The sequence below is a fragment of the Eupeodes corollae genome, chromosome 1 (genome assembly GCF_945859685.1).
Source record: "Eupeodes corollae chromosome 1, idEupCoro1.1, whole genome shotgun sequence".
Classification (NCBI taxonomy): domain Eukaryota; kingdom Metazoa; phylum Arthropoda; class Insecta; order Diptera; family Syrphidae; genus Eupeodes; species Eupeodes corollae.
This window is the reverse complement of record NC_079147.1, coordinates 11,734,935-11,758,153: the sequence shown is the minus strand read 5'-3', so window position 1 is coordinate 11,758,153 and position 23,219 is coordinate 11,734,935. Positions and strand designations below refer to the sequence as shown.

The 23,219-nt window shown below is 35.1% G+C and overlaps 2 protein-coding genes across 4 annotated transcripts in view; one reads left to right on the top strand and one right to left on the bottom strand.

Annotated features, from left to right (window-relative positions):
* LOC129938749 (tyrosine-protein phosphatase 99A) overlaps positions 1-23,219 on the top strand; it is a 771,051-nt gene that overhangs the window by 198,800 nt on the left and 549,032 nt on the right. The gene's annotated exons all lie outside the window — the stretch shown is intronic.
* LOC129938750 (uncharacterized) lies at positions 2,405-3,583 on the bottom strand. Its single transcript, XM_056046483.1, has 2 exons — positions 3,039-3,583; positions 2,405-2,980 (listed from the first exon to the last, which is right to left on the bottom strand). Exons 1-2 carry the CDS (start codon positions 3,573-3,575, stop codon positions 2,969-2,971), a joined length of 549 nt encoding a protein of 182 aa, XP_055902458.1. The 5' UTR covers positions 3,576-3,583; the 3' UTR covers positions 2,405-2,968.

Here is a 23,219-nt window from a genome sequence, read left to right as displayed (position 1 = left end):
TAGGGCCCTTTAAACTTGGGTATTATTTTCTTACAGACATTTGATTTACTAACAAAATTTTTCACCAATACATAATCTCCTACTTGATATTTCTTATTCACTCTCATCTGATCTTTCTTTTGTTTATTATACTCCTGTACTCTCATTATCTTCTCAGCCGCTCTCGTTCGTATTTTCTTTAAATCCCTATCACTCTCATTATTCACTAATCCCTCCAATACCTCCTTTAATGGATCAACAACATCTCCCCTTTGACTTACACCAAAAAGCAACTGACTTGGATGAGTTCCTATTCCTTTATGTAAAGTATTATTCATGACGAACTCAATCTTCACTAACGCCTTATCAAGTGACAATTCTAAGCCGCCGTTTGTGATTTTCGCAAGCATAGGCGCCAAACTTCTGTTCACCCTTTCGACCTGTCCATTGGCCTGAGGTGATGCTGTGGCAATTTTCACGTGCCTGACGTTGTTTTCATCTAAAAATTCACTAAAGGCAGCAGAGGTAAACGCACTGCCTCTATCAGACACAATGACTTTAGGTCTACTATACGCATTGAAGTAAGATTTTAAACAAGAAATCACTTCTTTTGTGCCTGCAGAACTTACTGCATACAACCTAGTGAATTTTGAAAACCCGTCTACTACCAAGAAAACATATCTTTTCTTGCAAGATCTAAGCGTCACCGGACCAAAGTGGTCGATATGCACAGTGTCGAATGGTACATCACCCTTCGGGATGTTGTGCATGAGACCTTCATGCTTGCCCATCTTTGCTGAAAATACTAAACATTTAAGGCAGTTACTAATGTGGTCCTTCACTTTTTTATTTAATTCTGGAAACCAATAGGATTTCAGAATGTTGTCTACCACTTTTTCGGATCCTACATGTCCTAACTCATCGTGATATTTTTGCAAAATATTTCGTTCCATGCATGATGGCACTACAAACAGTATATTCTTTCCCATTTTCCTATAGACTAACCCGTTCCTCAACTCGTACATCCTATCCTCTTGCACCTGTAACTTTTCCCTAATCTTTTGTATATTCTCATCCTTATTTTGGCAAATCGACAACGTTTGTTCGAATGTGTTATCTTCAAGTACCAATATGGTGGGTATACGACTCAACGCATCCACATGCTGCATCTTCCCACCACTTCGATGCTCCAAGACGTAATCATAGTCTTGTAGCTCGAGAGCCCATCTAGCAATTCTAGGATTTATTTCCTTTTTATTTAATGTTAACGTCAAAGAGTTACAATCTGTAACAATCTTAAACTTTAACCCGTGTAAATAAATCCTGAATCTTTTTAACGCATTGATAATTGCTAGTGTCTCTAATTCGAAGCTATGATACCGTGATTCGCACTCTGTTGTACGCTTCGAAAAATAAAAGACTGGGTGGAAAATCCCATCTTTTTTCTTTTGTAGAAGAATTGCCCCAAAACCCAACGCGCTAGCATCGCAATGCAACTCGGTTTCGTCCCGCGGATCGTAAATCGCTAATATTGGTGACTCGAGTAATTTCTGTTGAAGCACTCGGAAAGTGTCAACCTCTTTTTTTTCAAATTTGAACACTGCATCTTTCTTTATTAATTTATATAACGGTTCAGCTAACAGAGAGAATCCCTTAACGAACCTCCTAAAGTAGGAACATAGTCCCAAAAAACTATGTACTTCCTTAGCATTCCGTGGGATAGGAAAATTCTTCACTGACTCTATCCCTTTTTCGTCAGGCCTAATACCTTTCTCTGATATTACATACCCTAAGTAATGGATTTCTGATTCTAGAAACCTACATTTATCCTGACGCAACTCTAACTTATTCGCAACTAACCTCTCAAAAACCTCATACAATATTTCCAAATGTTCTTCCACCATTTCAGTCGCTACCATAATGTCATCTAAGTAGATGGCAACCTTACCAGCTCGAATTAAATCCCCAAAAACCTCGTTAATGAATCGTTGAAAAGTCGAAGGCGCGTTCCTTAAGCCAAATGGCATTTTGAGGAACTCATACTGTCCTAATGGAGTCACAAACGATGTATATTTAACTGACTCTTCCTCCATTTTGATATGATAAAAAGCGCTTTTCAAATCTAATAGTGAGAATATCTTTTTATTTGCTAATCTATCCAACAAGTCATCTATTAGAGGAAGGGGGTAGTTATCTTTAAGTGTAATTTTATTCAAGGTCCTGTAATCGATACATAATCTTATATCGCCTGTTTTTTTCCTTACCAATACTATGGGAGAGGCATACTCCGATTTGCTAGCCCTGATTACGCCTTTCTCTAATAACTCATCTAATATTTCCTGAACTTTCGCCTTTTCTAAATAGGATAACCTTCTGGGTGCACAATTGAAAGGTTTATCATTTGATATCCTAATCTTCATCTGCAGATCGGTTTCGGGACACTCGGGACGCCTGCGGTTCATGAAATCCCGGTACATTTCTTTAAATGCTTTCTTTATTTTTAGTGGTTGTTTACATTTTTCGTTAAATTCTACTTCGTTTAATTCATCAATATTTATGTTCATTAATTTAAAATATTCTTCAACAGTATTGTTTTTTTTTTCATTTGTTACATTCATAGATTTAAATGCATCTTCATCTGTAACTTCATAATCGCTTTCATTATTTTCTTTTTCTAGTATACTCTCATTTATAATATCATTTTTTTCTAATTTATCTTCTCTCATTTTTTTCTCTTTTTTTAATTTTAATCCTGCCAATTTTAAAAAATCTCTACCAAGTAATACTGAATGCTTCAAAGTATCATCTTCTACGACATACAGTTTTAATTCAATCTCCTCGAAATCAAAATAAATACAAACATTGACAAAACCGAGTATTTTTAATTGACTTTTATTGATACCATAAACTATTCTACATTCGTTATCTTTAATTAAAAAATATGAGGGCACATGTTGCCTTTTTATTATTGAAATAGGGCTGCCAGTGTCTAATAATGTTCCTAAAGATAATTTATATGTTAACAAATTTATTCTTAATACAAAATATAATTGTCTTACATATTCGTCCTCTTCATCTTTGTTGATGGCATGTAGTACTACGGCCTTCCTACCGGGGCACTCGGCTGCTCGATGTCCAAACTGGGAGCAAACATGACATGCTCCGTATTGTCTCCTTTCCTTTCGGCACTCATAAGCGTAATGCCCAAGTGAGTTACAATTGTAACATCGGATCGTCTTGATGTCTACCTTTCCTGGAACTGCCACTTGTCTGGATGTAGAAGGACCCGCGTTCGCTGGAGCGGACATCCTTGACGATAGCACCTTAGCCTTGGGCAATTCGATTTGCCTGAATGCGTCAGCCAACTGTTGCTTCGTCGTGAAACACTGGATGCGTGCTTGAGTCTTCAATCCAGGATCAGGTATTCCTTCGATTAGATTCTCCAACACTTCCTCTTCGTCCAGATCTAGTTTATTTGCGAGAATAATTTTCTCATGCATATAATTTTGGAAACTCTCCGCAGTCTGCCATACTCTCCCCTCGAACGCTCGTTTTAAACTTAATCGGCTCTCATTTGTCGCAAACATTCCATCCATCTCCCTCAATAATTGCTCTGTCGTCATGAAAGCGAGATTGGATTTTGAGTGAAACCATCTTAACGCATTTCCACTCAAACGACTCGAAATAAGTATTCGCGCATTATTGTCATTTAATTTGTATGCTTCAACTACATCCCTCAGCTGAGCAGCCCAGTGTGAAAAGTACTCTCCTCGGAATTCTGGTAAGAGTTCTTTTAATGCTGCTACAGCTACTCCGACGCCACTGGAACTAGGAGTATTGAATTCTTTCTCCTTTAAAATTTCCAGTTCTCTTTTTAAGAGCTCGTTCTCTTTCATTTGCAAATTGAGTTCTTTCTTCAGTGATGTCATCTCTCGCTCCATTTGTTCCATTCGCTCTTTTGTTCTGTCGTTTTGTTGTCTCTCGTTCTCATTGTTTCTCTCGTCTGTATCTCTTTCATTATTTCCCTCATTTGTTTTTTCGATGTGTGTGCTCTCCATCTCCATATTTGCTGTGGCAGCGTTTACGCTGTCTACAAATATATCTATGTGCGCATCATCGCTGTCGTCGTCGTCGCCGCCGGCATCTGGCTGCACGTACTCACCCCTTATTTCTGCTGGTAGGAAGAGCAATCGCAATATTAGTTCGGCTTTTGTGCCGTTGGTTTTTTTTTGTAGCCTGTCTAGCCACGACCGCAGCTGAACGGCTGTATATTTTTTCAGCGATTCGACTCGTGATTCGTCGTTTTCCATTTTGCGCGACACAAATTTCGTAACTGAATGCGGTTTCAAGAGCAAAAATGTTAGTTAGGCCTTATATATTTTCTTTCTTTTTTTTTTTTTAGTACACTAAACCGCATACAGATTTGGCGGATATCTATCCCACTTCTGATTTTTAGGAATTAATTGTTTATTTTCTTTTGTTTTCTGTTTAATAAAACGCTGAATCGGTTTCAATGTATTTTTTTGTTTTATTTATACTTATTTCTTTAGCGAGATCAAAAATGACACGTCCGACCGATATGACTAACACAATTCAACTGAACTAACTACTTCGGTTGGCGTGCTTTTTGATTCTCTCTCTTTACTTAAATTCTATTCTAGTGGCAGCCCTTTACATTTATTATTTTAAATAAAGAAAAGAGATCTTACAGTTGTACATTTGGTTTTGTTTTTATTTTTTGCTTACAGGACCAATCTTTTTTCGCACACGTACTGTGATAAGAGTCCTTAGAGATCTAAATAAACATAAATCCAGATGGTATCCCCGTTATTGTTCCGAAGAGGTGTTTTTCACCGCTGGCAAAACCACTGCGCAAGCTTTTGCATCTGTCCTACTCTTCAGGTCATTAATAAACCTTATTTTCCCGGTTTTTACTCGAGGACAGACAGATGGTAGGAATTTGGGACCCACTTTTTTGAACTTATCGAACATCGTATCAGCATGTTTGATTAAAATGTCAAGTTCGAAAGTTTTTACGAATTTAATACTTGCAATATAGTTCCTATATGGCGCAAGTAAAAATTTTGAGTGGTACTTGCATCGAGAAGACTAAAAAACTTTCTCTTCTTTGAATGTCATTTTTGTCATTATTTGTCATTTTTGATTGTGATGTGTTACTAGACAGACTTGCGTAAAAAGAGTGGCAGTTTAAGATAAGTTCTAAGTGGTGTCTTTTATTATTCCAAGTTTTTTTTTTATTTTAAACAACTATATAACAAAACTGCTTGCCTTGAGTTCACAAAAAGAAAGGGGGCTTTGTCTTCTTTAAATAAATCATTTGTTTAAAAATTAAAATAAAACAAAATTGCATTAGCACCCACATTTTTTCCCGCTCATCAAACTTACCACACATAGTTAACTATCAGTTTCTCCTTAACACCATCTACATAAAAGATTTACATGGCTTCACAGCGCGATAAACTACGATCCACAGTTTCTCCTCCTGCAATCCAAAAAACACAGTCACAACTATCATCGAAATCTCCACTCACAAAAAAACAAAAAAAAAAGTTTTCGAAAAAGCTATTCACGTACAAATTGAATTGATTACGTCACAGATTGCAGACTTTGAAAAAAGAATCACTGTAAAAATGGACACTGATGTAGCTGAACTAAAATCTTCTATTGAAGGTCTCAACGCGCGAATGTCAATGTTGGAATCAAAACAAACAGAGATTGAACCACTAAAGGAAGAAAACCGAAAACTTAAACAACAAATACAAAAGCTTGGCGAAGAAATTAAAACTGTCTCTATGCACATGGATGCATATGCATACAAAGAGGAACAACAACAAAAAGAGACGATTTGTGATGCACTTTTACATGGAGTTCCACTTCTGCCAACGGAAAATCTACTTTTGATATTTACTCAACTTTGTAATAAATTAAAATGTACACCACCAACAATTAACACGAAACTGCAGCACCACCGATTGTAATCAAATTTTTCTTGCAACACGACAAGCTACTTGTTTTACGATCCATTGCAAACCACCGAAAAATAACAAACAAACAGCTTCATCTCGATGATCTTGGCTTAGGCAATGTGAAAGCAACGTTAAAATCTAATGTTTACCTCCACGAGAGCTTAACAATAAAAAATCGCTCACTACTGCAGCAAGCACTGAAAGCTAAGAGAGATAAGAAGCTGTTTTCTGTGTTTACTATTCGTGGACTTGTGTACATAAAGAAGAGTAAAGATGAGGATGCAAAATTATTTCAGTCCACTGATGACTTACCTGATTCTACCACGATGACGCAAACAACAACAAACACTGCAACAGAGGATGACTAGTTTACTTCTTGTTATCATTGTTTCTGATAAAGTAATTATTGTAGTTATTCTAACTTGCAAGTCTTTTCATTTTTTTTTTTTATTTTTCTTATATATGTGTATTTACTTTTTTTTTAAATTATGTTTTTTTAATTGCTACAAATTTCGAATTACATTTGAATGTAGGTAGATACTTTCAGTTGAAAGTATTCCTTATTATTTATCATATATTCAATTATTATCTTTTTAAATTTAGTCACACATTTTTTAATCATCATCATCTTCTTGGTTTTTTGGTTTGTTGTTTTTCTTTGGCAGTTTGTGCAATGATGGGTGTGACTTATTGGGCACCTTCTATTGTTGATTAATTACAATGGATGGTCTTAGTGAGTTTTTAAGGGAATCTTTAGTCTCTTATAGTAGAGATAACACGCGGATAATGATAGATGTAATATGTAGCCAACATGTTGGGTTACAAGTTTGTCACCTTAATGCGCAAAGTTTGAGATCTGGGGCAAAATTGGATGAATTCAGATAGATTTGAAGGTTCTAAAGTTGATGTCGTTTGCGTTTCTGAGTCTTGGTTCGTTAGTGATAATATGGATGCACTATATAATGTTAAAGGCTATACCCTATTTAGATCTGATAGAGTTGACCGTGTTGGTGGAGGTGTGGCTATTTTTGTTCGAGAAAGTTTAGATTGCAAACTTGTTCGTAAATCTTTACCTGGAAGTGAAATGCAATATGTGTTTGTAAGAATAATTTGTAAATTAAATAAGATATTGTTGGGATCTGTTTATCGACCAAATTCAAACATTGACCTCTTATAACGATTTTAGACGAGTTATCATATGTATCACCTTTTTTAATTGTATGTGGAGACTTTAACTCAAATATTCTTAAGATTTTTCTTCAATTAATAGTATGAGTGCACTTAATTTAACACCAGTAAATACTTTAATTCCAACTCATTTTACCAAGGATAGCAGTACACTCCTGGATGTATTTTTTGTTAGCCACCCATACAAAGTCCTTCACTTTAATCAACTCTCTGTGCCTTGCTTTTCCCGTCATGATTTGATTCAATTAACATACCAATGTGAACCTATTAGAACTGAGAGTTTGTTTATTTTCCGTGATTTTAAAAATATCAATCTAGAACATTTACGACACGATCTCCTTGCAGTAGACTGGTTCAGGATTTATTTTATGCACCACGTTGATGATCAAGTAGGTTTTATGCAAAATAACATTAAAAAACTTTTCGATACTCATGTTCCGCTCATAACAAAATCATTCAGGTCGGTTTACTCATGTCCATGGTTTACTAATGAAATTAAAAATTTATTGCACCAACGAGATCAAGCCTATGAGCGATTTAAAAGATTTGGGTTAGATGTACTTTACAACAATTACCGTGTACTGAGAAATAGAGTAACCTGCAAAACAAACGAGGCAAAAAGTCGTTATTATGCCCCAAGACTGGATCCTTCGCAGGCTCAACATAAATTATGAAAAATTTAAAAGATATTGGAGTGGGCAAGTAAACCGACAAAGCATCAATGTTGATTGTAATGAGTTAAATAAAATGTCTGTTTCTGCTTCTTCCTCAAGAGCTGGTGAAGCACCATACAACTGTGACCACGCTGGTGAAGCACCATAGAACTGTGACCACTCTAACAGTGGTAATTCTTCCACCATTCTTCGAGATCAATTAGCCAAGTATCTTTCTGGTAACTCTTTCTCCATGCCCTACTTTAGCTTCACAGCTGTTGATGATACAGATGTTTTAGAAAGCGTTTTGTCAATAAAATCTAACTCCACTAGTTTTGATGAGATAAGCCCAATTTTTGTTAAAATAATTTTACCTCATATCTTAAAGTACATAACAAACTTATTTAATACCATTTTTATGACAGGTGTCATAAATAATTCCCAAAAATCAAACCGATTTCAGACCCATTGCCATCTTATCGTTTCTCTCCAAAGTTCTTGAAAAAGTGATGAGTTTCCAAATACGTAGATTTCTTCAAGATAATAAATTACTCTGTGATAATCAGTCAGGTTTTCGTCCGAAACATAGTTGTACCACAGCTTTAATAAATGTAACAGAAGACATTAGGCAAGCGGTAGACAATGACAAAATAGCTTTCCTTATCTTGCTTGATTTCTCTAAAGCGTTTGATAAGGTAAATCATAATGTTCTGTGTAGTAAGCTTCAAAGCTTGTAGCCTCGTATTTAGATGGAAGATGTCAGGCAGTTGCTAGTGATAACTCCGTATCAGACTTCCTTCCACTGAGTTAAGGTGTTCCACAGGGCTCAATACTTGGTCCACTATTCTTCTCGAGGTACATAAATGACCTACCCAAATCTTTATTAAGTTCCTCAGTTGATATGTACGCTGACGACGTTCAGCTTCGGAAGAGCTTTCCTTTGGGCCTTGTGGAAAATGCGGCACACGAAGTCAATGAAGATCTGTTCAGGATTTCATGCTGGTTCCAAGCGAATGATCTCAGCTTAAATTCATCCAAGTCAAAATGTTTGGTTATTACCAGAAAAGCGGTTGACACTTCATGTTTTCCAAAAGTGTATCTTAATAATAGTAGTATCGAATTCGTTGACTCCGCAAAAAATCTTGGTATAACATTTAACAAAACCCTTAACTGGAATAACCATATCAGATTGACACTGGGTAGGGTATATGGAGGCCTTCGCATGCTTTGGACAACACAAAAAATCACTCCGTTAAAAACCAGAATAATCCTAGCAAAAACGCTTCTTATTCCAATTTTGCTGTTTGGGTGTGAAATTTTTAGCAACTGTGACTATGAGCACAAGCGAAAACTCAACGTGGCATACAACAGTATTGCGCGGTATATTTTTGGACTCAAAATATGAACACGTGTCCTCTTTTGCCAGATCTTTTTATGGTATCAGTCTTGAAGATCTTTTTAAGTTGAAAACGTTGACCCTACTTCATAATATTCTTCAAATGCGTCAACCTACCAACCTTTATAGCAGGGTCTGTTTTACGCGTTCATCTAGAACTCCGGATCTCGTGCCTATTCGCCATACGTTTTTGGTTTCTGAACGACAATTCTTTATATTTGCTATTCGGCTTTGGAATACCCTACCACAACCCTTAAAATTCATAAGTTGCAGAACACTGTTCTGAGTTAAACTGAAGCAATTCCTGGGAGAGTCTCGACGATGATGATGATTATTAATTTTATTTGTATAAGTATTATGTGTACCCATTATTCTTCAATTTAACATTTATCATACATTATATAATTTTAATTTTGGAGTAATTATAAATAAAATTGTGAGTACATAATTAAGTTTATTTTCTTTCTGAACTTGTAAAACTCTGTATGTAACACTTACATTAAATAATATACATATCATAGAATTTTCTTTGAAGCTTGCACTATATAAATGAGATATTGTATCTTACTGTGTAAGTTATTAAAAAAATAAATTGAATTGAATTGAAGTAGAAAGTGATGCCATCCATTTTGTAGCTTCATCTTGTAAGTGAGGCATGAGTTTTTGTTCAGTTGAGTGTTTTATTTCGGACCTAGCTTCTTTACAAAAACTGCATTGTTTTTTATTTGGGCTACAGCAATCACTCTTGAAATACGTTTTTGATATTTTATAATGATATTTTCAAGCATAAAATAAATCATTGCGTTTGCGTTTAACAGAGATATAATATTAAAACGTCAATAATTCGAACGGCAAACACTTATTAAAATAACCTATACAAAAATTATTTAGAGAATTTTTACTTTTGAAACATAATTCTTTCTTTTAGCTATTATGTACGTCAATGTAAACTAATAAGCTTCTGTTCCTGAAAGGGTTAATGAACTGATAATTCATTAAAACGAAATTCCCAAAAACTAACAACTCCTATCACAATACTTTTACGATGAAAACATATGTATGTAAAATTTCAACAAAATCATTTGATTTCTGATGAACAAATTCTATATTCCAACTATTTTTGTGTAACTACATAAATATTCTCCCAATCAGATCAAAAACAATATTTCATTTATTCTCTGAATATTTTAACAATATCTAAGAATTATTGAGACAATTTCGTATTATTTCATAAAGTTCTTACCCTTTTCAATTGATATTATGGAATAAGTCAATAACATCAAAATTCTACGTCAGAAAATGTGATAGCTCCTCTGACTTAACTTTTGATTGGTTTCATTTCCTCTTAAATTTGGAGAATTTCAGCGAAAATTTAAACATTTCATCATATCACTTCACAAGCAATATCAACTTTGATGTTATTTCCAACGAAAATATTATATCATACGTATGTATATAAAATTGGCTCCTTGATTGATATCCTTTCGCCTTTAGGTTTAATTCAGTTGAAGTCAATCTTTCAATAACGAAATGAAATAAATCTTTCGATTGAAATGAATATCATTCCTTTTACAGACAATGTTCAATTTGATATTTGTCATTTCAAATTATTTCTCCAAGTACAAAACTTTATATTTATTAGCTTAGATAGTCATTTAGGTTTAACAAATTTGTATTTAATCAATCTTTTATTATGTTTTATAGACTAAAACTTTACCGAATTTGCTGAAATGAAAAAACCAAAAACTATACACCCACCTTCTAAATTAGAAGACAATTTCAATTGGTTGACATTTATTTATAATTTCAGCCATGTTTGCTTTCTTAAAGACAATATCAGATACTAATGTGTCAATTGTTCCACTAAGTCAATATTTTAGAGCCATGTAAATAAATACTTCCAATTGACAATCGTGGCCAAATTAATATCCTTAATGTACACTTCGACAGTTTTTGTGTTTAAGTTTTTCCTTTATTATTTTCCGTTGATATTGTCCTATCCTGATGGCTCCTATAAATATTATAATTGTGTGTACTTAAGGTGGGGCTATATTTACATTTGCTGACACGCTTAAAATGTGTTTTCTTCTTATTATTATAGAAACTATTTCTTCTGTTGACTGCTTAATTAAGGGTAATGAAATATAGTTGTTAGGAAACAATGGAACACTATACGATTATTAATGGCTTTATATATGTACAGTACATATATAAGTTATCATCTAGAATATCTAGAGGACAGACACTATTAATGGAAAACGAATATGTACATCAGTATTTATGACCACGAAGGACAGAAAATATGTAGAAATTGATCAAATGACCAGAATGGAACCGATAATATCAAAAAGATAGATATTTTGGTAATAAAAATTTGACCTATGCCATGAATCAGTTGTTGGACAGTGAAACAAAAATAAATGTTTTTGGAAGAAAAAAAAATAAGGACATTTAAGGATAAGGAATGGTTCGATCAGATTGCTGATAAGTACTTTATGGTATTAATTTCATACGTGTTATATTTATAGAGCAAAAGTTGTTTCTTTCTTCTAAAGACCACTTTGAGACCTTATTTTATATAAGAATGAAATAAGAATTGATAATCTCAGGTAGATTGTTTTCTTTTTCAATAAACAGAAATAAAATCTCCCAAAAATAAAATTCTTAAATCATGTTGAGTGCAGCAAACAACAATTTTATAGCAAAACGAAATTTTCTAGTCAGCAAATCTATAAATGCAAAGAATGCTAAAAAATATAAATGCAGACAATGTCAATTTTTTTTTTACGTATTTTTTTCGGGAGTCTAATATTACTAACGTTATCATTCTGCTCAATCAATGATTGGTTTTTGAATCAAACAAATAAGTTGGGAAGAAATTTCGTGTGACCTACAAACTTCGCGTTGCAGAATCTGTTTTCACTTCAGTTCTCGAGAGATTCAAAGCTTTTATATTAAATTGTTTAAATCTTTGACAGCAAACTAGTACCTTTGGCATAAAGGTTAGTGCGTTAGAGGTCTATGGGTTCGATCCCTGCCTATGCCATCTAAAGTGTTTTCGCGGGTACTGCCTCTTGCGAGGAATTGACAAATTCTCCAAGAGCAACTCTTGTCTTGAAAAAGTGCTTTCTCAAATTAGCCGTTCGGATTCGGCATATAAACTGTAAGTCCTCTCCATTCCTGACAACATTACTCGCACACAGGAATGGTTGAGAGTTGTAAGTCACTAGGCCTTAGTTCTCAACGAACTGTTGCGCCAAACCATTTTTTTAACTGTTTCTTTATGAATATCGTTAAATTACTAACAAATTTTAAGATGGAATTTTGACTTTTACAACTTAACTCTATAACCTTTATGGCTCAATTGAATTCCTCCTGAATCGTTTTTTGGTTAAAAATAGATGAATTTTTGCTGAGCGATTGAAGTAGTATTTTTAGCAACAAAGTTGAAAGTTATATCCATTAACGCAACACTATCGCAAGAGAACAATAAAAAATAACCAATAACCAGATCCGCCATTGGTTCAGTTTTCAACAGGTGTGGTCTTTTTTCAGAGAATGTAACCTGAAGCCGCAGACAGTAGCCAAGTGACTTCAACTCTATAACCATGATGTTTACTTTCTTAACCTTCATACGGTCCTGAATGTAACCAACGTAAAAGATCTTCATGTTAAATTTGAACCATTAGTGTTTGTAACTTCCCATAGGAAGTTATTGTAATGGGTCCGATTTGTCAAATTGAAAATTTTGACATTTCTCGACGTTTCAAGGTCCCTAGAGTCGAAATAAAAGATTTTTAGAAAGATGTCTGTGCGTGCGTGTGTACGTTTGTACGTTCGCGACGTTTTTTTTCGTCCTCTATAGCTCAAGAACCAGAAGAGATATCGATTTCAAATAAATTTTGTTATACGGTTTTCTTACCATAGCAGTTTGAAAAACAGGTGGAAATTTTGGTCAACCTTAAATATCTTGCGAACCAAAAACGCTAGAGACTTGAATTAAATTTTATATAATACATTGCAACGTGATATCAAAGAAGTATATTTTTTGAAAAAAAATCCATTTAAGGGTTTTTTTTTATAAATAAAAAAAACTGAAAAAATAAATTTGTCACCTCCAAAATTGTACGACTAAAATATGATTTCATCTCCAAAACAATTTTGTGCAACGAAGAATAATGTTTTTGACATCTGATAAGATTTTGAGAAAAATCGAATTGACAGTTTCTTTTATAAAAAATAAAAATCTATAAAAAGCAATACTCAAAGTTGGTATAAATTAAATATGGATTCATATATCTTTTCAAAAACTTGAAATTTAGGCTTCAAACTTATTTTATCTTATAAGAAATATTGTTTTCAAAATTCCGAAAAATGTTGAAAAAACCGAATTGAAAGTTTTCTCACAAAAAATAAAAACCTAAAAAAAAAATAAACAAAAGTTGATAAAAAATGATTTTCGATTCAAATATCTTTTCAAAAATTTGAAATATTGGCTTCAAACTAATTTTATCTTATAAGAAATATTGTTTTCAACATTTGATAAAATTTTGAAAAAAATTGAATTGACAGTTTTTGTACAAAAAAAAAACAATACTAAAACTTGGTAATAATTTAATTTCGACTCAAATAAATTTTAAAAATTAAAAATATTGGCTTCAAACTTATTTTATTTCACAGAAAATATTGTTTTTGATATTCAGTAATTTTTATATAAAAATCCAACAGTCCGTTTCTTCATAAAAACTAAAATCTACCAAAAATAGAACGCAAATTTGGTAAAAATGGATACGACTACATAAAGACAAACTTTTAAGCAAGACCAATCGACAGACGGGATGGGAAGTTATCAGTGTGTGTTGCATCCCAGCCTCTTTTTTGTCTTCCTTTTACGTTTACAGTTTCTGGTGGCAATTCTGGTTTGGTTTTGCGTATTGTTCCAACGAATTTAATGTGTTTCTGCACCATTATTTGTGCCAGTTGATAAGACGTGAAAAAGTTATCGGTCGTTAGATTATGCCCCTTTAGGCCTGCAACCAAATCAACTACACACATACCTTGATTTCTTTCCGGTGTACTTCCAAGTTTTTAACCCGTTTAAGGTTGAATGTTCCAAGCACAAAGTACCCAAGACTTGATTCCGTACTTCGCAGGCTTTGATGGAATATACTGTCGAAAACAACATCTACCTCTAAATGCTACCAGTTGTTCATCTATTTTAACCTTTTCGGATGGGTTATAAAGTTTCGACAAAATATCAAATCAATGATTCTAAACGGTGATTTTTTAAGAGCTTGAGAACTTTAAAAAAAAAAACACGCATAAAATTTGCAAAATCTCATCGATTCTTTATTTGAAACGTTAGATTTGTTCATGATATTTACTTTTTGAAGATAATTTCATTTAAATGTTGACCGCGGCTGCGTCTTAGGTGGTCCATTCGCAAAGTCCAATTTTGGGTAACTTTTTCGAGCATTTCGGCCGGAATAGCCCGAATTTCTTCAGAAATGTTGTCTTCGCGAGCTGTGTGGCATGTAGCGCCATCTTGTTGAAACCACATGTCAACCAAGTTCAGTTCTTCCATTTTTGGCAACAAAAAGTTTGTTAGCATTGAACGATAGCGATCGCCATTCACCGTAACGTTGCGTCCAACAGCATCTTTGAAAAAATACGGTCCAATGATTCCACCAGCGTACAAACCACACCAAACAGTGCATTTTTCGGGATGCATGGGCAGTTCTTGAACGGCTCCTGGTTGCTCTTCACTCCAAATGCGGCAATTTTGCTTATTTACGTAGCCATTCAACCAGAAATGAGCCTCATCGCTGAACAAAATTTGTCGATAAAAAAGCGGATTTTCTGCCAACTTTTCTAGGGCCCATTCACTGAAAATTCGACGTTGTGGCAGATCGTTCGGCTTCAGTTCTTGGACGAGCTGTATTTTATACGGTTTTACACCAAGATCTTTGCGTAAAATCTTCCATGTGGTCGAATAACACAAACCCAATTGCTGCGAACGGCGACGAATCGACATTTCACGGTCTTCAGCAACACTCTCAGAAACAGACGCAATATTCTCTTCTGTACGCACTGTACGCATTCGTGTGGTTGGTTTAATGTCCAATAAAGTAAACTGAGTGCGAAACTTGGTCACAATCGCATTAATTGTTTGCTCACTTGGTCGATTATGTAGACCATAAATCGGACGTAAAGCGCGAAACACATTTCGAACCGAACACTGATTTTGGTAATAAAATTCAATGATTTGCAAGCGTTGCTCGTTAGTAAGTCTATTCATGATGAAATGTCAAAGCATACTGAGCATCTTTCTCTTTGACACCATGTCTGAAATCCCGCGTGATCTGTCAAATACTAATGCATGAAAATCCTAACCTCATTTTTGAAAATCACCCTTTATGTTGTAAAATTTAAGCATCAGAGCTTTTTTATCGATAGTGTTGAAGCCTGCTTTAAAATCTATAATAGCTTTAATGTATATGTGTGTTGACTTGATCTATTTTTGAGTAATTGTTGCCAAATCCGGATTTGGGCTCACTCAGAAGATTGTTTGCATGAACCCAGTTGCAAAGTCTTTTATAGAACAACTTTGTTCAAATGTTCACTGATGTGTTTATCAACGTTATACCTCTACAGAAGGATCAGCACCGTCACCTTTTTTGAATATCGGAATTACGATGGACTCCTTTAAATAACTAGCTAAGCGCTAGAATAAAGTGTTTAACGAATAAATGCGCTCTCAATTTGTAAAATTACATCTCTTGAGCTTTGTTAGTTGTTCAGTTCATAAATCATTGTTTTAACCTCTGAAGTATAGAAGGCGCGTCCAAGGCATCATTTGTTTGAAAAGGAGAGTCAAATTTAAAGGTTGTAACAAACTTGTCCTTTGTAAGATTTTCAATATTTTCTCTTAAATATTTCAGGTCATTTGGTACAGTCGATTGCTCTGATTTACAAATTCTGTTGTTTATAGAACGCATTTTACTTCAGAATTGTGATGCATTCCAATTACTTTAAATAGCCTGCGCTACACTTTCGAAATAGGCTTTAAATAAATAAATAAATAGGGTGACGCAACAGTCCGTTTGAGAACTAGGGCCTAGTAACTTACAATTCTCAACCATTCCTGTGTGCCAGAAATGCAGGGGACCTACAGTTTTAAGCCAAATCCGAACGGAAAATTTGAGAAAGCTCTTTTCATGACAAGAATTACTCTTGGAGAATTTGTCAATTCCTCGCAAGAGGCAGTACCCGTAAAAAAAACATCTCTCATGACAGTCCAACGCACTAACCATTTTGCCACGGGTACTACCAAAATACCGAAATAGGGTTTACGTTTATTTTTAAGTAGGAATTTCAACAGTTTATTTGAAGCCATATGTTCCCGTTCAAATAAGAGGTTAAAAGAGCACTTTTTAAGCAGCCTTAAAAAAGCAAATGATGTTTTTTTCTAGAATCTAGGCAGTTTCTGTCAAACCATTTTTCACGAGGAGTAGTAGTTGTAGTAGTATTCCTCATCATACAAAAATTTGGTTTCGAGATTGCTATGATGATATCAAGTTTGGAAAGATTAGAAAGTTCACTAAATATTGACGTAAAGATATCATTCTTTCCATAAAGAACGATATGAGTCGCTAACGGATAAACAACTTTTGGAAAATAGTGCAAAACTTAATAGCTTTGAAGTTAAGGCCTTACAGAATTGCTCGGGCTCGAGCTCTTTCCACTATTAATCTATTGTAATTCTCCAAAATTATGATATCAGCCCTTTTGGCAGTGACAGTTGGCCATCTGGACCAACAACGTGTAAAGTCTGGACCGACTATACACTGAGAGAGAAATGTACCAACTCAACAAAAAGCTTAGTTCATTCATCAAATATAATTCTGTAGATGTAACTAAGGACATTCCTTCTTCTTTCGAATTTAGCTCAGTAAACGTTTTATAATTGATCTAACTCTAAATAGAATTTAAATACTGAATTTTTTGAGACAATTTTAAAAATATTAAACAAAATGAAGTTTTGAATAGAAAATCTGGTATGATGAAAGAAGAGCTTGACAAAACTCGTATATTCATTTATACTCACTCGAATATTTTAATTTTTTTTTCAGAACCCTTTCCAAAACCCCTCAAAAACATTGTTATATAAATCAGGCATAGAATGTCACCGGACAAACTTCTCCCAATAAACGAACAATGACATATCACGGTTTCATCACATTTATTCCTCTTTTGTTCTTTTGTCGCTCGCCTGTGTTCCAATACCATTCATTCTGATCAAACAAATAAACAGCAGGAAGGATTCTTAAAAAGAATTCATGTGCAATATGCCCCTTGGTCAGTTAAAATAACTAAAAAAAAAAGTTATATGATCCTTGGAAAATCTCAAATGTTCCACAGAAAAGAAGAAAAACGAACAAACTAAATTTACCATACAATCAACTTGCACATCACGCATCGCAAATCCCATATGGAACATCGCTGTTTTATACTTCTCTGGATATTATATGATGGTCTTCAAAGCTATCCTCTGTGCAGAGTGTATGCGCTACCATAATTTCAGCACCACAAGGATACGCGTTCTGCAGCGAAACATTCGACTTTCATAGTCATATTTCGAGTATATTACGTCTGACAGTGATTCCACATTCTTCTGTCCAAAAGGACATCACAATATAACACCGCACTATCCATTTTCGGAAATGCAAAAACATTCAACTCTCTTCCTCGACTTCACATCAGAGGAAGATATCCTTATATACCCAAACCATATCAACATCATCATGAAAAAATCTACCCAAGTGCAGATTCGTTTGGGCACAAACCGTAGCCGAGATGAGACAATTTCATTTATTCTCCTTCAGCAGTTTTCCCGATGTTAAGGCTCATCACAAAGGATCTCTACAGGACGTCTCTCTTTCTCTTCACAAATCTACGAATACTCGTATCCATGCAAATCCCACTGCCAGGATGTTGAATGTTGTTTTTTCTTTCCACTTTTGTGGATGTTTTTTGGTTCCTCGTTTGTTATTCTGGTCCTGCGATGCGATGCTCCTGGTTGTATATAGACCATTGCAATTTTCGCCGATGATGGTTGGAGTGGAGCACCAGAACATCGCACTCATCAAAATCCTTCAGAGGATCCACCAATTGCCTATGTTTTGATGTGTATACGAGTATGGGGCATGTGTGTTTCTTATGCTCAATGACACTCCTCGTGATGGTATATTGGCCCTCTGGGATGAGTTTTTGGCATAAAACAAGCAATGTACCTACACGTTGTGCTGTGATATGCTGAGAGGGGTATAATGTTACAATTTCATCCACTTACGCTTAATGAATCATATTTCGTTGCAGATTTTCAAGAGTTTATGCTCAGTTAACGTTTTCTGATGTTGATAGTTGGAATCCACCTACATCTACCAAGTTTTGATTCATCAGGTTTTGAAATGATGCTGGACGCTGCTCTGAAGCAAATAGAATTACACATATGTTCGCTTGGATGCTTCAAAGCGCATTAGTTAAAATGGCTGTTTTGAGTGGTTTTAATTCAGTGATTCCATGTTCCAAGAGCTGCAGTTTGATGTACAACTTTCCTAGACTTGGGGAATCCACAATATCAAAATGTATACAAAGAGGTCTTTATAAATATGGAACGGTTTTTAAATGCTCTTGCCTTAAAAAAGGCAGAGCAAATTTTGATTCTCAAAAGTTTTAACTAAATGCTCAGATTTCAAAAAGATTTTGGCTATCCATGGATATTTGGTATAAAACGGAGTGAATTTTGTCTTAATTTAAGAACAAGCTCATAGAACTTTTGTTCAACAATTTTTCGAATAATAAGCCCACACTCAAGGCGAAATTACTACCCTTATAGTGCGAAACACAGTGTGAGCATTTGAAAATAGAGAAAAGGTTTGAAGGAAGTCGTCGGTGCATATTGGATTTGCATTTCCGAGTATTCGAATAATTGGAAAAGTCATTTCACATTCGCATAGTACGGCTAAAGTACAAATCTATGTATTTGACAGTTCAATCGAAGTTGGTTTTGAGGGTATACTGAAGGCTCCAAAAGGCTTAAGTAAGTTGCAGTAGCGTCCAGAAATGGAACTTATACTCAACCTTTGGACGTATATAAATCTTGTAGACAGTAACCAGATCAGAAAGAGACGAATTTCTTGCATTGCGTTAAAACGGAGAATATCGAGATTGATTTAAGTTACATCCATGGATAATGGCAAGGGGGTATATCTCCCTTTAATAACGCAAAACAGCTTTGGGTTATCAAAGTATAAAATTCCACTCGGTACCCCTATTGTAAAAAGTTCTGTAAGCTGGAATTGAATGAGCTTAGCATATTTTGTTTTTGTAGTTCTACATCCAAAGAATATCTAAATATGAGAGTCTAAATATGAATATGAAAAGTCAAGAGTAATGTCGATCGTCAGCGAAATAATGTATTGAATTAGAAGATCCAAACAGGAGATTATTAATAACACTGAGCAGTGTTGGAGAAAAAACAGTGCCCTGGGGCACACCAGCATTTGTTTTGTTGTTTTCAGAGGGTAATCTATCGATAATTAATCAGCGTTTCCATGACCTTGGAGAGAAGGAACGAAAGTGTAATTGGTCGTTAATTAGAGGGTAGGGATGATTCGAATTTTTTGAGGATGGGCTGCATAAATACTGTTTTCCATCCGCTTGGAACTAGACCTGATGAATGGGATAGATGTTAAAGCTTACGCAGTGAGTTTTCCAGAGTTAAAAACTTCTTTAGAATAATAGCAGGGATAAAATTGTGTCCAGTGGATTAGGAATGTTGAGATCTTTAAGAACTCTAGCTACTTAACAAACACAAAAGGAGATTGGTCCGTTAAAATCAGTTACGGTCTTAAGTACAGGTGGAGTCATACAACTCACTGGCAGCGTTAAATTGGCAGTGAAGTGTCAAGCAAAGGCATAAGCTTAAGCTAGAGTAGATACAAAAGGATTTTCAATGACAAGGAGCTTATAAGCCGGGAAATAGGAAGAATTTCTCATGTTTTTTACGAATAGCCAAAAATTTATACTTGGGACATTGCAGAATTTGTTAGCGTTATTTTAAGTCATGCAATTATTTGGTTCTTCAAATATGAGCGTTTCAGAATTGCCTGGCTTCCCTGAAATGTTTCCGGTTTTCTTCAGTAGGGTGTGCCTAAAAACAACAGAAACTTACTTCTGTGGTCCTAATAACCTCCTTAAAGGTCGAAGCGTATACGGCATGAAAGTTCTCATTTCCAGGAGTATCAAAGTTGTGATCATATCAGCGCTGACGTCAACGTTACTATCGTGAAAGCATTGTTAAAGATTCTGAAGTAAGTACTCAGACCATCAACCCATCTGGCTTTATCAAAATGCGAAAGTGTTCTTTCTTTAATTGTTTAGTTTTAACACAAATTTGGAGATATAAGATGTGTCTAAAGGAGAGGACAGATATTGAGGTGAGAGCCATGAGAGTTGATAAGTTACATCCTAAAGTTGGAAAACATCAATTTGAAAATTTGAATCTTCTTCTCCCTAACATTTTTCACGGACAATGACTTACTTTTCTTCTTTCGCGTCTTCTTCTTTAAAGTCTCAGCAAAAATGTTAATCTTGCTCTCTTATCAAAAATTGCTTTCGGTACCGGAGAGTAACTTCACTTCATATTCCACCACCGAATGTTGAAGCCATGAATATTTGTGAACATTGAAATTGCACGAAACAATTCTTTGGATGGAATCAGAGAAAGCATCAAATTCACGAAATATTGAGGTGAGAGCCAGAGAGCTGATGAGTTACATTATAAAGTTGGAAAACATCAATTTGTTCAGAAAATCCCTCGAAAATTTAAACCTTCTTCTCCCTAAGATTTTTCACGGACATTGACTTACTTTTCTTCTTTCGAGTCTTCTTCTTTAAAGTCTCAGCAAAAATGTTAATCTTGCTCTCTTATCAAAAATTGCTTTCGGTACCGGAGAGTAACTTCTTCATGGAATCAGACATTTTTGTTCTGGAACTTTCAATAAAAGCTATACTGAATGGACTTATGTCTAAGAATAGCATTAATGTTAACCTTATCCAGGTCTCCGGCAGGTAGCCACCTTTTCGTCAGAAATGGAACTGCACTGACAAAAAAAATCGGCGTGACTCTTTGAAATCGTCAATATCCATTGACCACCTCTAGTGGAACGATGAACAACTCAATATAGCCAAAACTGCCTAAAGATGCTTGTTTAAATTCTGAATGCTTACGAAGAATTATTAAAAAATCGATTGTACTATTATTTTACGACACCACATTCTTACTTTGCTTTTGATTGCTTTTTTCTAAATCACTTACATCACCTTGAAAACCCAAAGTGGATTTTTCGAATTAATATTCCGCAACGAGAATCCATATTCCATCCCTGAGGCAAAAATATGTCATAAAAATTCTTTCCTCTAAGCTATCATTTTCCACACAAAGTCATTGCGTCTCTTCAAGCTAAATTCCAACCAAAGCATGAGGTAAGCTTATAGATATTCATACTTATACCTTTATCTACCTAGTACCTTGACAGAAACATCAATGTCTATATATAGTGTTTTTATATGCAAAACCTTGTGTACCTATATCCTTACCCTAAAGGCTCTTAGGATATGTTATACCGCATCACTCTTGCAAATACAATGACGTCTTAAAACGCTTCAAGGCAAATAAATGTCTTTCGCTGTCAAAAAAACACATGTTAATACTCTAACTAGTGTGTACAGTCTAGAGTCAAGACCATGCATAACATGGGATATGCGGAAGGCATATATTATAAGCGATAACGCATATTTTATAGGTACATATATACGTTCTCGTCGTCGGTTGCTTCGGTAAGAGAAGTTTCCCTTGAGGCAAATATTACAATACCGCTTCAAGTTAATTCACAACAAATTTAATAACCCATAAGAAGCAAATTACCCTTTCCACGAAATACGTACCTGCTTACTGCATATATGCCTATGTAATACTGCCTACAGTCTCTGACGGTTCTGGTGTTCGTTCATGCTCAGTGCCATATCGTATTTAGAATAAAGCACATCAATGTACAAACTCCTTAGCGCTTAGAGCTTAGCGCTTGTTGTATTCTACATATATTACTGCCATGTGTCAACAACAGACTTGAACCCATCCGGAACTCCCTTTTCGATGCTCGTTTATGTCGCTACGCGTCGACCAGCACAACATTGCCATCGGATAGCGCGGTTTGTCCTTATTGCCATTTTCTTCGATGTCCTTATGCCAGAAACCAACCCAAAAGGGATGTCGAAATTAATCCAAATGGGCACTCGACATCTATAACTAGCTAGAATTCTACAAAACCCAACCATCACCATCACCTTTACCAGCAGCTTCAGCTATACCCGAACAACCCAGCACCACAAAAGCAACAATATTCCATAATTCGCTAAAATATGCAAAACAAGATTTCGAACACGAGAAACCTATAGCAACGTCGAGTCTTTCTTCATTTATAACGTCGTCGTAACAATCGCAACCCATCCGCTCCGCACATTCCAGCCATCACCCCGAATTCCCTCAATAAATTTTGTGTTCTACCGTCATTTGGATGAGCTTTGCTCTGATGGTGTACCACCCTATACTTTGGTATATCTTCTACATACAGAGCAGGTCCTTGTGTGTAGCTTGAAACGCTAACGCTAAGTTCTATGAAGCATACAATCTGATGAGCATAGGGTTTAATTTCCTGTTCTTTTCTGAAAGCCGACCAAACGAACGGCGACGCACGGTGGGAAATGTGTGGAGATGCCAATGGAACGCCTTGCAACAACGGCCTTAGAGCGGTCCACCCCAAATGACAACGCTACCTCCTACATACTTATGTACATACAAGCTTAAAGAATATTTTTCATTTAAAGACACAAAAAGAATAATACTTTCCTGTCAGGCAGACTGATCATTTTAGAGAAAATAAGCTGAGCGAG

Coding starts and splice junctions, on each gene's coding strand:
- LOC129938750 (XM_056046483.1), bottom strand. CDS start 3,575: ATGGATGGAATGTTTGCGACAAATGAGAGCCGATTAAGTTTAAAACGA.